Source organism: Hippichthys cyanospilos, chromosome 17 (genome assembly GCF_059441005.1).
Source record: "Hippichthys cyanospilos isolate Australia breed blue-spotted pipefish chromosome 17, RoL_Hcya_1.0, whole genome shotgun sequence".
Taxonomy (NCBI): domain Eukaryota; kingdom Metazoa; phylum Chordata; class Actinopteri; order Syngnathiformes; family Syngnathidae; genus Hippichthys; species Hippichthys cyanospilos.
The window spans coordinates 15,643,198-15,657,561 of record NC_142385.1 but is presented as its reverse complement, the minus strand read 5'-3'; the positions used below and the strand labels follow the sequence as shown (position 1 = coordinate 15,657,561).

Here is a 14,364-nt window from a genome sequence, read left to right as displayed (position 1 = left end):
ATCTATCTATCTATCCATCCATCCATCCCTCCCTCCCTCCCTCCCTCCCTCCATCTATCTATATATTATAATACATATATTACTTCTCTCGATTGCGCTGCAATGGAAGTGCATTCAATTCTAATTGCATTTTTAAAACAAGAGTGCTATATAGAGGAGCAAAAAAAGTGTTCACGGGTCTTCATTTTTTCATCACTAGCATAGACTCCCAAAGTTTTGGTTTCTCAGACGCATTGCAGTTGCATTGCATCAGTTCACCAGTAGAGGGCACTAACTTCAACACTATCCCTTGAACCTGGCCTTGTACTGACTATTTTTGGTTGCTTTTTTTTTGGTTTTCTTTTTTCTTCTTCTCCTACAAGATGTAAAAAAAGTGGCATAAAAAGTTGAATTAGCATGTTGTTGCTCCACCTAGTGACAAGTTAGCCATGTCGTCAGCCATTATGGGCCCACCAGTACTGTATATGTCCAGAATAATGCAACGGTGAATACTTGGAAGTCTGTTGTCCATTTTGGGAGTCAACATAACGTTCTGGAGTTCATCCGTCCCCACCGCCGTCAAGCACACGTTTGCCGGCTGCTGGCGCGAGTACCCGTGGGCGCGGTAGCCTTGCACAGGCCCAAGCGCGCCGCCATCAGGACCAAGTCGCGTCGAAAGGCGCGCGTGAAGAAGGCATAGAGGAAAGGATTGGCGCACGAGTTGATGGGATAGAAAAGCACCAGGAGCAGCTTGACGTCCGACACGGTGATGAGCGGGCGCTTGAGCGCCGCCGACACGGCGAAGAAGGACACGGGCGCCATGCACAGGAAGTCGATGAAGACCAGCACGGCCATGCGCTGCGCCATCCTCTGCGCCACGCGGGTGTCGGGCCGGGCCGGCGCGCCCGACGGGTGTCGCACCGCCAGGTAGATGCTGAGGTAGCAGGCGCACACGCAGGCGAAGGCGGCCATGTTGAGCAGCATCAGAGACACCAAGTACACCTGAGACCACACCGATTCCACGTCCATCGGCAGGCAGATGCTCACCTGCGGGGAGGACGCTTCATTAGGGACGCCGACTGAAACTTGTTTTTTTTAAATTCCAAATAAATTTGCTACAAAATGTGAAGAAGAATCTTTAAAATGTCCTCTTTAAAATTTCAACCTCCAAACAAAAGCACAATTTTAAATACAGCATGTACCAAATATTTGCCAGTCCACCAATAATGAAAATCAGGCAATACATTCATTGGAATTCTTCGGGAAAACGAAGGGAAAAAAAATCAGATACAACTCCAATTTGCGATCAATAAACAAAAAAATAGAAATAAAATAAATTCCTTCCTTCTTCCTTTTCCCTGGAGTCATCCGCGCCCCACCTGGCATCGCCTTGCTTTACGACTGCTTTATTTTGTTTATTTTGTTATTTTGTTATTAGTGAGCACGGGTGTACCTAATGAAGTGCCCGCCGCGTGTGCGTCTCACCTTGCTATAGCTGCTGACGCCCAGAGTGGGCATGGCGGCGGCGAGGCACGAGAAGATCCAGCCGACGGTCATGACGGCGCAGGCGTGCCTCAGGCGGAACTTGCGGTCCAGACGCAGGGCGTGCGTGATGGTGTGCCAGCGCTCCAGCGTGATGGCCGTCAGCGTGAACACCGACAGCTCGCAGGCAAACACCTTCCCGTGACAGTCGTTAAAAAGAAAAAAAAAATGCAAGACATACAATAAATTTGGGACTATATGCCACAACATTTTCCTCATTATTTGAGCCCTGTGGTTTAGTATTCCAGTGGGGCATATCTGTAGTTTTTTTTACGAGCCACTAGGGGCAAACACCGATTAAGCAAATGTGTGTTTTGAAAATATGTGAATCAATGGCTGTGTTCAAAAAGGGTTTTAAAAATATAGTGTTAAAAATATCACATGCACCTATTTTAAAAGTGGTTTCATATAAAGGGTGCACCACATTCTAAGGCGCATAGAATAGAAGCTACATAGTGGCCTCAATGTAGTACTGGCACCTTCAATGAATGACCTATTTTAAAACTGATTTCATTTATATGGCGCACCGCATTATAAGGCACATAGAATAGAAGCTACAATAGCGGCTGCGGATGCGTTATGCATCCACTAGGTGGAGCTCCAAAAAAATGTTTATTTCCGAGTGGTAGTGTGATTTGTCAAGGCCCGAATACGTACCGTGAAGAAGCCGGCGGCCCCGCATCCCAGGCCCGTCTGCCAGTCGATGGCGTGGTTGTGGTAGTGCCCTCGGGTCAGCGCGTCCATGGCGGCGATGACCAGCAGGTACACGCCCATGCACAGGTCGGCGAAGGCCAGGTGGCACATGAGGAAGCGCGGCACCGTCAGCTTGGACGCGCTGCCTGGAACGCGCACGACGGAATCCATGCTTTTGAATGCTCTGACAGGAATGCGTAGTACATTTTCAAATTGAGAGCAAAGTTGACCTTTTACAGTTTATGCAGATTAGTAGGAGTCGTAAAGATAAAAATCAAGTGTAATATGGCACCATGTTGGTGACCCCTGGTTAGGTTTATACGACACTTTACGGCCACAGAGCATACAGTAAGAAAAATACAATCTTTTTGCACTTTGTTCTTATGTGTGAGGGCAGTAAAAATCAGAAAAAAAAAATCTTTTTTGCAGGTTTGAGAGGGTTAAGCCACATCTATTGGTGACTCCCTTGCAAGACGCCATCTAGTGGTGGAAGTTACCCAACAGGACGAGCAGAACCACGGCGTTCCCGAGGAGAGCCAGCACGGACGCCACCCAGATGAGGGCCCGCAGCGGGGCCCCTTGCATGATGTCCTCGCAGGGGTTGAAGTCGTCTGGGGCCGGGCTGCAGCTGGCGTTGTACCAGCCCAAGCAGTGGTCCAAGAAGAAAGTGGATTCGTTGCGGGCCTCCGGGTGCGAGCACAGAGAATGCGGCGGACTAAAAGCGGATGCAAATAGCAAAACAGCGAAGGCCGCGCAAATAGCAATTGTTATGGAAAGATATGGATACGATTCAACAAACCAAAATAGAAGCTTTGATCCGCAATTCTTTTCCCGGTAGATACTTCACTGCCTCAAAAAAAAAAAAAAAATGCCAAGAAAGACACCTTTTCTTGTACACGGATCGTAAGATGCAGCAGTGCGACGGGTAGGTGACGCGGGCCTTCAGCAGCCTGGCGAAGGCTCGCCGAGGAGGAAATTCCTTCAGGCGTACCGCCGATTCGGCGATCAGAGTGTGGAGGTTGCCCAAGATGGCGTCCGGCAGCGAGCTCAGCGCCGTTTGCGAGATGTCGCTAAAAGCGTGGAGGAGATGTGAATTGTAAGAAAATAGTGTCGTACCTTGACCCGCAAGTGCTCGAATTTCTTCACTAGCATGTTAGCATGGGTAGAATGCTAGCATAAACTGATCTGACGCGGGGAAACAATTAAGCTAGCATATTAGTATAAGTAGCATCCTAGCATGTCCACATAAGTAGCATGCTTGCACAAACTGAACTAACAAACAAATATGTTAGCATAATTGGCACACCGGTTAATGCTGAGGTGACCTGGGCTAAAAATATGCTAGCACGTTAGCATAAGGAACAAGCTTGCATAAACTGACATGACGGGAAAATATCCTAGCACACTTGCATAAGTAGAGCGATAGCATAAACGGAAGAGACAAACGAATATACTCGCACGGTAGCATAAGTAGCACGCTAGCGTAAACTGATGTGACAGGCAAACAAATATGCTACCCTACTAGCATAAGTAGCACAAAAGCATAACCTGACGTGATATAAGAAAACAAATATGCTAGCACGTTAGCATATGTGGCAAACTGACATGACTTGAGCAAAACAAATACAAACTATTGTACAAAGTGAAAATTGAGTCGTTAGAGTAAAAACATTAATGAAATGTTTTGTTTTTCAGTTTTTTTGACATGTGGGTGGGGGGGGGGGGCAAGCTTGTGAGCCAAGGTAGCAGGTAAGTGTGGAGTGGGACGAATGACGCGACGCTTACAGCGAGAGCAAGTCAGCGGAAGCCGGAAAGGCCTTTGGATGGATGCGACTCAGTTGCCGGTTGCCTTTCAGCGACCTCAAGTGACAGAAATCAGATCGGGATTGACGTCACGCCTCCAAAAAGCCGGCGCGCTCGCCGCTCACAATCTGTGCATCTTGGTTCCGTTGAAGGCGTTCCTCGCCACCGTCTTGATGCCGTTCCTCGTCAGCCTTCTGCGCATAGAAAAGAAATAAGAAATGCAATTCAAATCAAAGAGAAACTCCGTTCCAAAAGGGGGGAAAAACGAGAAGAATCATCTCACATGTCCGCGATGGCTCGCGAGCAAACGCCGTTGAAGGCGTTGGCGGGCACCTCCTGCACGCGGCTGTTGTCGTGCAGGTCGCTAGGCGACGCGTGGACCGGCGGAGAAAAGGGTGTTAAAACGCACACGGCGCCGCGCGAGACTTTTGGGGTTCGGGCAAGCTTACAGCAGTAAGTAGTCGGCGGCCGAGCGCATCTTGGACAAATCGGGCAACGTGGCGATTCCCGTCTGGGAGATGGTCCTGAACAGATTCCAAATGCGGAGATCTTTTGTGTGTGTGTGTGTGTGTGTGCGCCGTTGATTTATGCTTAACGATGGGGACCAAATTCCGGGCTTCACTGTCTTTTCTGGGATCTCTTGCACTTGTGAGGACATTTTGGTGGCGCCCACAAGTTCAGACCTGCTTTCGAGGGTCAAGGCTTGCTTTTTCCCAAATACTTTTGATTTGGGTAAACGATACACCGAGGTTTGGCTAAAATGCAGTTTGTCAATGGGATGTCCCCGCTACGATAGGAAATCCCCCACGTCTCTGTGTATGCATGTATGTGTGTGTGAAACACACATACACCTTTTGAGGTGGAAACGAAGCGCAACTCACAGACGTTGCAACTTGACGAGGTCCTTGAAGGCATCACTGTGGATGGACGTCAAATGTTTGGACTTGCTGATGGTCCTGGAAGACTCCAAGCACACACTCAGAGTCGCTACCATATAAATATATATATATATATATATATATATATATATATATATATATATATATATATATATATATATATATATATATATATATATATATATATATATATATATATATATATATATAAAGTATTGTTAATTTGCAGTAACACATTTTCTCTATTTACTGTTGATCTTACACAGTACAGTACACCTTAAAAAAATTAATGCTTTTTTTTTGGTTGCCAGAAAATGAGCATTAAAGTACGGGAAGGAATTTTATACGTTCATGTTAAAAAATGGTGTCGATACCGTTGATTTCATGAGTTACAATTTTATAATTTGTGCTGTAAATGTAGCTAACGTGTTACGGTAATTTAAATATATATAACTCACAGGTCTCTGAGTTCGGGGAGTTCGGCGAACGCGAACGCTCCAATCGACTTCAATGCGTAGTTTTCTGAGATATAGCTACAAGAAAATGAATTCATTATTAAATAAGTAAATGAAGTAAGAATGCAGCCAATATAAAACACAAATTTGTGCGTCAAAACTTATGTGGCTGACGCATCAATCTTCCTTGAATTGTGTCAAATAAAAAAAAAAAAGATGAACCCATACTTTCGGGGAATTACGGTAAGTCTTTTTTTATGCATTTGCATAGTAGTTTGAAAGCATCCGCATAATTTGCATAATTAGCAATCAAACTTGATTATTCGGTGGCTAAAACAGCAAGGAAGGCTGATTTGTTAAAAAGTGATCAGTAGGAACGGCAACTTTGTCCCTTGACTCATTTACATGAATGAAATCCTGTGAAATTACGGTAAATTGTGGAATTTTGGTTATTGCAACGATACATAAACCAGGGAACAAAGTAGAATGCCATTAGATCCAAAAGCTGCGCGGTGGTCTACACAACACATACGCGTCAGATCGGAGCCGGGCGACCAGTCCCCCGCTTTTTGAGTTTGTCACATTCCGCAAGCAAGACGAAATATTCCTGATAAAAAGCCATGAAAACAAAACCTACATCTCGGCCAGACGACTGTTGCCGCAAAACGCGTAGCTGTCCACTCGCTCCAGGAAGTCGTTGTCCACGATGTCCCTGCGGGGTAGCGCAAAAAAAAAAAAAATTATATATATATATATATATATATATATATATATATATATATATATATATGAGAAACATTCTCACTCACACTTTCCTGAGATTTTGAAGGTCGGCGAAGGCTCGGCGACCAATCACTCGGATTTGGGTCCTCGTCGCCTCTCTGTTGACGCACAAGCACACACACTCAATATTCCGTTTTTGTGCGTGTGTTTTGCGTGAAATCAGGGAGGTTCGTCCTTCACATTTTTTTTTTTTTTTTGGCTGGCTCACACCTGCCACGGAACTGCCTTGACCTTGGAGGGAACACACACATCGCCAGATGGGCAACTTGGACAAACAACTGTGTGTGTGTGTGTGTGTGTGTGTGTGTGTGTGTGTGTGTGTGTGTGTGAGAGAGTATTTTGAGATTAGGAGCATACAGTAGATGTGATTTTTTTTTTTTTTTTAAGAACACGCCCCCTTTTCAAAAGTTTACTACAAAAATGCTAGCATAAAATACTTTTGCTCCAGTAGATAAACAAAGCGGTGGCAAAAGTAAACAACATTTTCAAGATACATTTTGTGATACACCGTTTCGTGACAGTGAAATGAAATAAAATAACAAATTCAAGAAAAAGAAAAAATACAAGAAAAAGAAGTGCAAAACTTTTTAAATACAACATAAAAATAATTCAATAAATGAGCAAGTAAATAAATAAATAAAATATCAAACAAATAAAATGCAAAATTTTAATAAATAAATGAGCGAGTAAATAAATAAATAAAAACTCAAACAAATAAAATGCAAAATTCAAATTTATGAAAGATACCAAAAAAATCGACAGTAAATGGAAATGCATTTGCAAAGCAATTGCAATAAAAATACCAAAAAGAAATACTTCAATATGTCATAAAAGATTACTAAATACATCAGCAAAACTAATGCAAAATTAATAATATTTTGACTAAATAAATAAGCTAAATTTCAGTAATTAATATTTCCTTAAAAAAATTACACAAAAAATGCTAATGAAAACCACCAAAATGTCAAATGCACTAATTAAATTGAAAAAATGAATAAAACTGAGCATTGCAAAAACTTAAAAATATTATAAAAAAAACTGTAATATGTACTGCTACTAATATATATATATATATATATATATATATATATATATATATATATATATATATATATATATATATATATATATATATATATAGTACTCACAGGCAGCGAGCGTCAGAAGAAACGGAGGTGAGCATGTCGGAATCTTGCTTGGACGCGTCGAGTATGTGACACAAGCTGAGAGCGGGTTTGATGTGGACCTTCACCAGCAGCACCACGGTCACCACCATCATCATCATCATCATGGTCATCGAGTAGGTGACCACCTTCCAGTTTTATGAAGGGTTTTTTCCTGCGGTCCCCCTAACCCAGCGCGGGCATCTTCCACAGACGCCTCGTCTTGAGAAAGAGCTGAGACAAGGAGGAAAAACAACTTTTGCTCTTTGGGGGATGGGTGAAGCTCCGGGATGTCCCTCCCTCCTTATCACCCACTCACATGTCCTCCTCCGTTGCCAGCTTCTTCATTTGTGTCCACGACTGTGGACACCTTGCGTTTTCATCTTTTTCTAGCTCACCTGTAAAAAAAATTCACTTGTCCACTCCTATTGTGGTCAATAGTGTGTATAATATTCCAATTAGTTTGCTCTTAATTTGAAAAAGGCAATAACTGGGTACAAGCCAATCGTATGGGACCACTTGGTGAAATGTATTCTTTTTTTTTGCATGTGTTTGTTGTACATTGAGAAAAAATACAAGTGCAAAAAAAAAAAGAGAGATTTCAACTTTTTTTGATGATATTTTCCAAGTCAAAGAGCGAGGAACCTCCATTCTCAGAAAAAAAAAAAAAACTTTCGCAGGATGATACACGTCTTTATCCCGTACAGTATTTCATAAATGCTTTGTGCAGTATTTAGTCCAATCCTTTGATCTTTAAATCAGAGGCATTCCATATCAAGGAAAAACATTGAAACAAGACAATAGGGAGCTGAAATTTCACCCAAATGGTGACATCATATCAAAGTTCAACATCATTTATCAAACTAACGGGAGTGTGCCATCCCTTGGCTAAAATACTACGAGTAGAATGTGGGAAAATGTGTCCAAAAAATGGACACAATACTGCACAATAAAGAGCAACATAATACTGCACAATAAAGGGCACGATCTACAGGAGTAAAAGAATATTACAAGTTCTTCACGAAGCTTCATTTTCCCATCTGTAGTTAATACACAGAGAAAACGTCATTTATATAGAACGTGATTTTGCTTTGTGTTCCAATGATTTTGCTCTTAATTTGAAAACAAAAGTGTGCAGTTGCTAAAAAGCTGTATTCAATTCATTTGACTAGTTTTGTTTAACTTTGTCGCTGCACTGGAAAAGAGAGGACATTTTGGCGGCCGTTTGTGTCTGATTTGGAGCAATAAAGTGGACAATCAAAGGACGGCGTGTTGAGTCTGGCGCGCGGATGACAAAATGTTCTGTTTTCTCGCAAGGACAGCGCGCACAGACGGCGGGCCATTAAAACGCGGGGGAAAACGCACATGCCACATGGAAAAGCTGCAGTGCGGACTCCAGTCAACGTGCGCAGGAACATATTCACTCATTCAATCCCAAAGACATTGTTTTTACGTTTTTTTCCAAATACATGATTCAAATACATCCATTCGAGTAATTTGTCAATTAAGTACCACAGTAATCAATTACTTGAGGCACTGAAAGTACTGTCGTGAATATTTTACGTACCAAAGTATTAAAAAAATCAATTAGTCCGGGTAATTATGTACTAAAGTAATCAATTATTTTGGGGGAATAAATACTAGAGTAATACAATACTTTAGCTACAAGAGTAATCGGCATATAATATAATAGCATTGTGGGGCATGTCAAAATGTATTTTTAAGCACATGCCGCGGGCCGCAAAAATGTAGATGGCGGGCCGCAAATGGCCCCCGGGCCATAGTTTGGATACCACCTTTGTTTTTGTTTTTTCACATTCAATGCAACTATTAGGCTGTTTTCTTTTTTACCGATCACAATTCTAAATCAGCAACCACAAGGCCTTTTTTTTTTCCTGTGACCCAGCTGCTTGCGGTCAAGGACGCCGCAGATGGCGTCTTCGAGCCGAGACGAAAAAAAAAAAAAATCTTGTAACTTCTCCACCACACAAAGAGCGGCCGGCTCACTTGGGTAATATTTTATTTACTCATTAATCTTCAAAACTATTTTTTTTTCCCATAATAAACTTCCACTTTTATGTTCATCAAAGAACCGTAACAATAAAAATCAACGCAAAATACTGTAGAAAAAGTGTACACATGTAGAAAATCATAGCATGGTCGATGGGACAAGCTACGGCGGGGCGCTCGGGGTGGACGCCGCCCACAAGCCGGAAAAAGGGCGGGAAAAAAAAACAGGTCGGACACTACGCTGGTCTCACGCACGCACACGTTTGTTTTTCGTTGCCGGCATGCATCGCATGGAAGAACTGGAAAAGTGGCAAAAAGTTATGGCACCCATACACGTGTGGGCGGACAGCGACACCTTGACTTACGAGCGGCCCCTTGACTTACGAGCGGCTCAATTTCAAAAAGTTGCTTTGCGTCGACGGAAGATTGTGCTTCGGACATCCCGCCACTAGAGGGCGAGAGTCAACGTCCAAACGTCGGCCCGCCGTCCCTTCATGTCGGCTATGTTACGAGTGTCTCGTTTTGTGCTCACATTTTCCGTTTTTTTTTTTCCCGCGTATGGATGAACGGCGCCAGGGTGGCGGGATTCTCATTTTTGTCTCAGAAGTGTGACTATTCTCTGAATCCTGATTTTATAGTCACGATTCTAACTTTACTCTATCATAACTCTATCATCAGAACGCTCACTTTTTGGTAGCAGTTCTAATGTCAGAATTTTGACTTGAAAGTCAAATTTTCAGTCAGAATTTTGACTTTCAAGTCAACATTGGGACTCGAAATTCTTAGAATTCTGAGACAGAAGTTTGAACCCCTGGTTTTTTTCCCCTTGACTGACCCTGATTCACGTCTGTACTTGTGCAAGTTTTCAACCGTTTCAATTTGTGCATTAGCAGGCCTATTTGGAGCATAACACCATGTGCTTAGCTAGCATGCTAGCTAGCTACAGCCAAGCTTTGACAATGAGTCTTCCCAGGATGCTACTACGATAGGATTATTTAAGTGACCCCCAAGAACGGACCCAGCGCCCGTTGCTCGATCCAAAGCTCCCCCCAGAAGCCTGTTAGCTTGTTAGCTAGCTGCTGCTTAGCTAGCCGCTTGTATGAATATATTCCGGGCGCTCTCGATTTGAGCGCCATCGCGAAATTCGTAAGTCAAGGTACCACTGGACATCGCGTTCAGGATTTGGGGGATGATGGTCACAATTGAAAAAAAAAAAAAAAAGACAAAACGAAGGCGAGAGCCAATGGCGTCAACCCAAGTTTTCTCCACAGGGTCCGTGGAGGACGTTTTGTCTCTTCCGCGCTTAGAATCTAAGATGGCGGCGGTGTCTCCGCCGCCTTTCTGCGGTACAAATCCACAATTTCACGTGCAATGACAAACAACTCCCCAGAGAGCCACGACGTCCTTTGTCTTCATCATCATCATCATCATCAGTATGGTCTTTGTAAGAAAGTGCAGGTCTTCGTCCGGCATGTTGAGAGTGTAGGTAGCATGTGATGTCACGTTTTCCGTCAAAAACAAAACATCCGGCGGCTTTTTTTTTTTTTTTTTTTTTTTCAACCGCACCCTGATTTCCCGTCCCGTCGCTCGTCTGCTTGTTGGGAAGATACTTGAAAGGGCTCCGATCGCCTTGCGATTTTTCAGATCGTCTTTGCGGTTTTTCGGGGTTCCCGTTACTCACGCGCGCACATTTTCTCCCGTATGTCCTTAAAGGGGAAAAAAAATGTGCTCTTTTGAAGGAATACCATAGGAAGGGAAGATGTAATGAGGACGCTCAGTGCCAAATACAGTGTTCCCTCGCTGTAACGCTCTTCACCTTTCACTGTTTTGCTGATTTTTTTCATGCGTTTTTTTTTTTCTGACAGCATAAACGCACGTTGTGTCCTAATTAGTTAAAGAAGAATTTTGTTCCACGTCTTGATTATTCAAATTAAGTTTGCATTTACAGAAGATATATTTATTAATTTATTAATTTATTTATTCATTTTACAGGAAAACATTGAAAAAGCAAACGCAAGGAGAACATGGATGAACGCAGATTTGTTTTCAATTCTCAAGTTACGTAAGTTTTGGCCTTTGTTTTAATACTATAAACGTGAATGAAAAAATTGACCTAAAATACTATAATAAAACTGTAAAAAAAAAAAAAAACTGTAATAAAAATGCGTCATAAGTGAAAAAAGCCTGAATGAAAATGCACTTGCAAAAAAAGAAAAAAAAACCCACATAATTTTAACTATATGCTGTATGTATATGACACAAAAATACTGTCAACGAAAAAACAGATACATAATTAAAAAGTAAAGAAAATTATTAAAAACAAAAAGGTATTTATAATAATAAAATATAATTAAAGCTCACTTGAAACAAAAAATACTGTAAACGGAAAAGACATGTGGCATAATAAATTAGAAAATGAAAAAAAATGTAATAAAAAATACACACTTTAAACAAAAAATCTATTAAAATAAAAAAATATACTCTAAATGAAAAAAATCTAAACATTATGATAATGAAAAAAACCTAAGGGGAAAATAATGAAAAATGAAAAAGCATTCCTAATAAAAAAATATATTGTTAATGAAAAAATCTCTATTATGAACAAAAAATCCTCTCCCTCACACTCCCAAAAATATAGAATGTAAATTGAAAAACAGTAGACGGTATCAAAACGAAAAATAAGACACCAAAAACATAAGCTCTAATTTGCGGATTTGACGAATAGCGCGTATTTTTCCGAAGTTAAAACGAGGGAGCACTGTAGACTGCGATCCCGGCGTGGGGCCAAGATAGGTGGAGTACACACATACCGATAAAGGGGGCCTCCCTTTCGGGATTATCAGGTGTCTCTGAAATATTACGGGCGGTGATGATCCCGCGTCAGGCGCCATTTTTCCTCCCCGACCCGCTCGGAAAATCGTCAAACGCGAACGATCGTTCGCCAAGGTCAGCAAAGTCCCGATGATGGGGATTTATCCGGCGTTCTCCTCGGTTTCTTCTTCTCCTCCCGAGTCCGGGCCAAAAGTCATCCGGGAACGGGCTCCTGCGCGCGACACAAAAAAAAAGGTCCGAAAAATGGACGGGTGACATTTTGGGGCGACGCCTCTTTCCTGGGCTGCTTTTTCATGCTTTTTCGTCTCCTTCCGGAATGGTCGGCGCAAGGAGACTGGTCCTCGCCTCTGCTCCTTTTGGACATCTTTGTGCTTGCGTGTGTGTGTGTGTGTGTGAGTGTGTGTGTGCGCGCATTGGGAAGAATATACCTATTTATGTACATTGAGCCTTAAGTTTTTTTGGAATATATATATACTGTATATATAGTGTGCGTATATATAAGGTTAAACATAATACTCCTTGTCCTTGTTCTTCTTGTTCTTGGAGATCTTGGTGATGCCCAGCGGCTTGTCCTTGGCGCTGCCGTTGGGCTGCGCGGCCGAGTTGCTGATGTAGTTGCGGCTCTCGTCCACGTGGTACGAGCCCTCGTCGCGGTTGCGGTACTTGTACATGGCGTAGAGCAGGATGAGGATGCACAGGGCCGCCGCCGCCACGATGCCCACCACCATGCCCGTGGTGCTGCTGCTCTCGCGCACCACCTCCGACGGGCCCGGGAACACCTTCACCTCGGGGAGGGGGGGCCGCGCTGTCGGGGAACCCGCAAAGGAGGTCAGAAGCGCCCACCCGTTTACGTCTACCGCTTTACCGGCGCGTGGGATCGCGTCGGCGTTCCTGTGTGGAGTTTGCGTGTTCTCCCCGGGCCCGCAGAGGTTCTTAAAAGTGATCGGTGGGAACGGCAACCGTGTCACATCAAAGCTGCCGCTAATCACTGGCGACGGGCGCCATATAAAGTTAGCGTCAGTAAGTCTTTTTTAAGCTTCCTCAATGATTATAACTAGCCGTGAATTCACAGATAACGGCAGATTTACAGGCAGTTTGTCCTGTTCTAAAAAGACGTCCGACAGGGCACGACGTCTTGAAAAGGTTTTCAGGGGAGGTGTGTTGTTATAAGCTTCCAAGTCCATGTTTACATTTTTTATAGTGAATAAAACGGAATTGAAATAAAGCGAAAGAAGAATTTTGACTGGGCCGACTGTGAAAGAGTTCTCAGCCGTTTCTATTGGAGGCGCGGCGGCTAATTGGAGCAAACATGAGCTTTATGGATGCCACGCCTGCCAATTTGAGGTCCTAACTAATCTGGCACGTCCACAGAACAGCTAACAAAATGTGCCCCCGCTGCGTGCCAGCGCATAAAAGGAAAAATCATTTGCATGCAAATCCTCTCGGGGTGAAAACGACAGGAAAGAAGGAGGGAGGAGCGGCGCGCATAAACGAGGCGGGAGGACGAGAGGAAGCGAGGCGCGCGGGCGGGCGAGGTGTTAGCTAACGCTTGCAGGCACAAACCAGGAAAAGAAGCCTGTGAATAATTCATTGCAGAAAAAAAAAGATGTGTGCGGAACAGCTTAGACATGCAGGAGAACGAGCTGGGGGGGGGGGGGGGGGGGGGGTTGATGGGAGGGGCTCACCTGAGCTGGGATCACACGGGTCGATGTCTTCGTCGTCGCTCGGGCATTCGGCCGACGCCACCAGGATGTCGTCCGCTGACTGTTGAGAGAAGGGAGAGCAGCGTTAGATGCAATCTTGATTTTGCTGCAGAAAGCAATGCCCCCCCCCATAAAAAATATAATATCAACTAAAACTATGCTATTCATAAAACTATCTACAAGTATAATTATGTATATCTTTGGTTTCCAACAATATCCATTTCCGCATGTTAAAGCTATGTTTAGCCTAACGCATCAGTGCGAAGCATCCACAACAAACTCTTTGAAGACATTTCCGAAATATTTTGTTAGAATATTACAACAGACGTATCGCAACTTAGCCTAATGCATCAGTGCAAAACATCCACGAAATTTTCTTCTGAAGATATGCTTATGGTCCTGGTAGCTTCCAAAATATTTTGTTAGACTTTTACAACAGATATACTGCATGTCTTAACTTTATTAAAAAATAAATAAATAAAACAATTTACTGAAAATGAAT

At 43.1% G+C, this 14,364-nt stretch overlaps 2 protein-coding genes across 10 annotated transcripts in view; both read right to left on the bottom strand.

Moving 5' to 3' along the window:
* Positions 1-176: 176 nt before the first annotated feature.
* fshr (follicle stimulating hormone receptor) lies at positions 177-9,162 on the bottom strand. Its single transcript, XM_088438493.1, is given in 16 exon segments — positions 177-604; positions 607-1,026; positions 1,465-1,656; positions 2,179-2,360; positions 2,712-2,929; positions 3,099-3,284; positions 4,000-4,074; positions 4,143-4,211; positions 4,301-4,381; positions 4,467-4,541; positions 4,899-4,973; positions 5,375-5,449; positions 6,009-6,083; positions 6,181-6,252; positions 7,303-7,551; positions 7,637-9,162. Coding segments are annotated over 15 exon segments (2,157 nt in total). The 5' UTR covers positions 7,452-7,551; positions 7,637-9,162; the 3' UTR covers positions 177-391.
* Positions 9,163-9,320: 158 nt separating this feature from the next.
* LOC148409951 (neurexin-1a-like) overlaps positions 9,321-14,364 on the bottom strand; it is a 68,705-nt gene continuing 63,661 nt past the window's right edge. For all 9 annotated transcript variants that reach the window (XM_088438483.1, XM_088438492.1, XM_088438488.1 and 6 more), the window contains 2 exons: positions 13,845-13,923; positions 9,321-12,964 (listed from right to left, as the gene is read on the bottom strand). In XM_088438483.1, the coding sequence (XP_088294609.1) occupies positions 12,663-12,964; positions 13,845-13,923 (381 nt within the window). In that variant the 3' untranslated portion in view covers positions 9,321-12,662. The remainder of the gene's footprint in view (positions 12,965-13,844; positions 13,924-14,364) is intronic.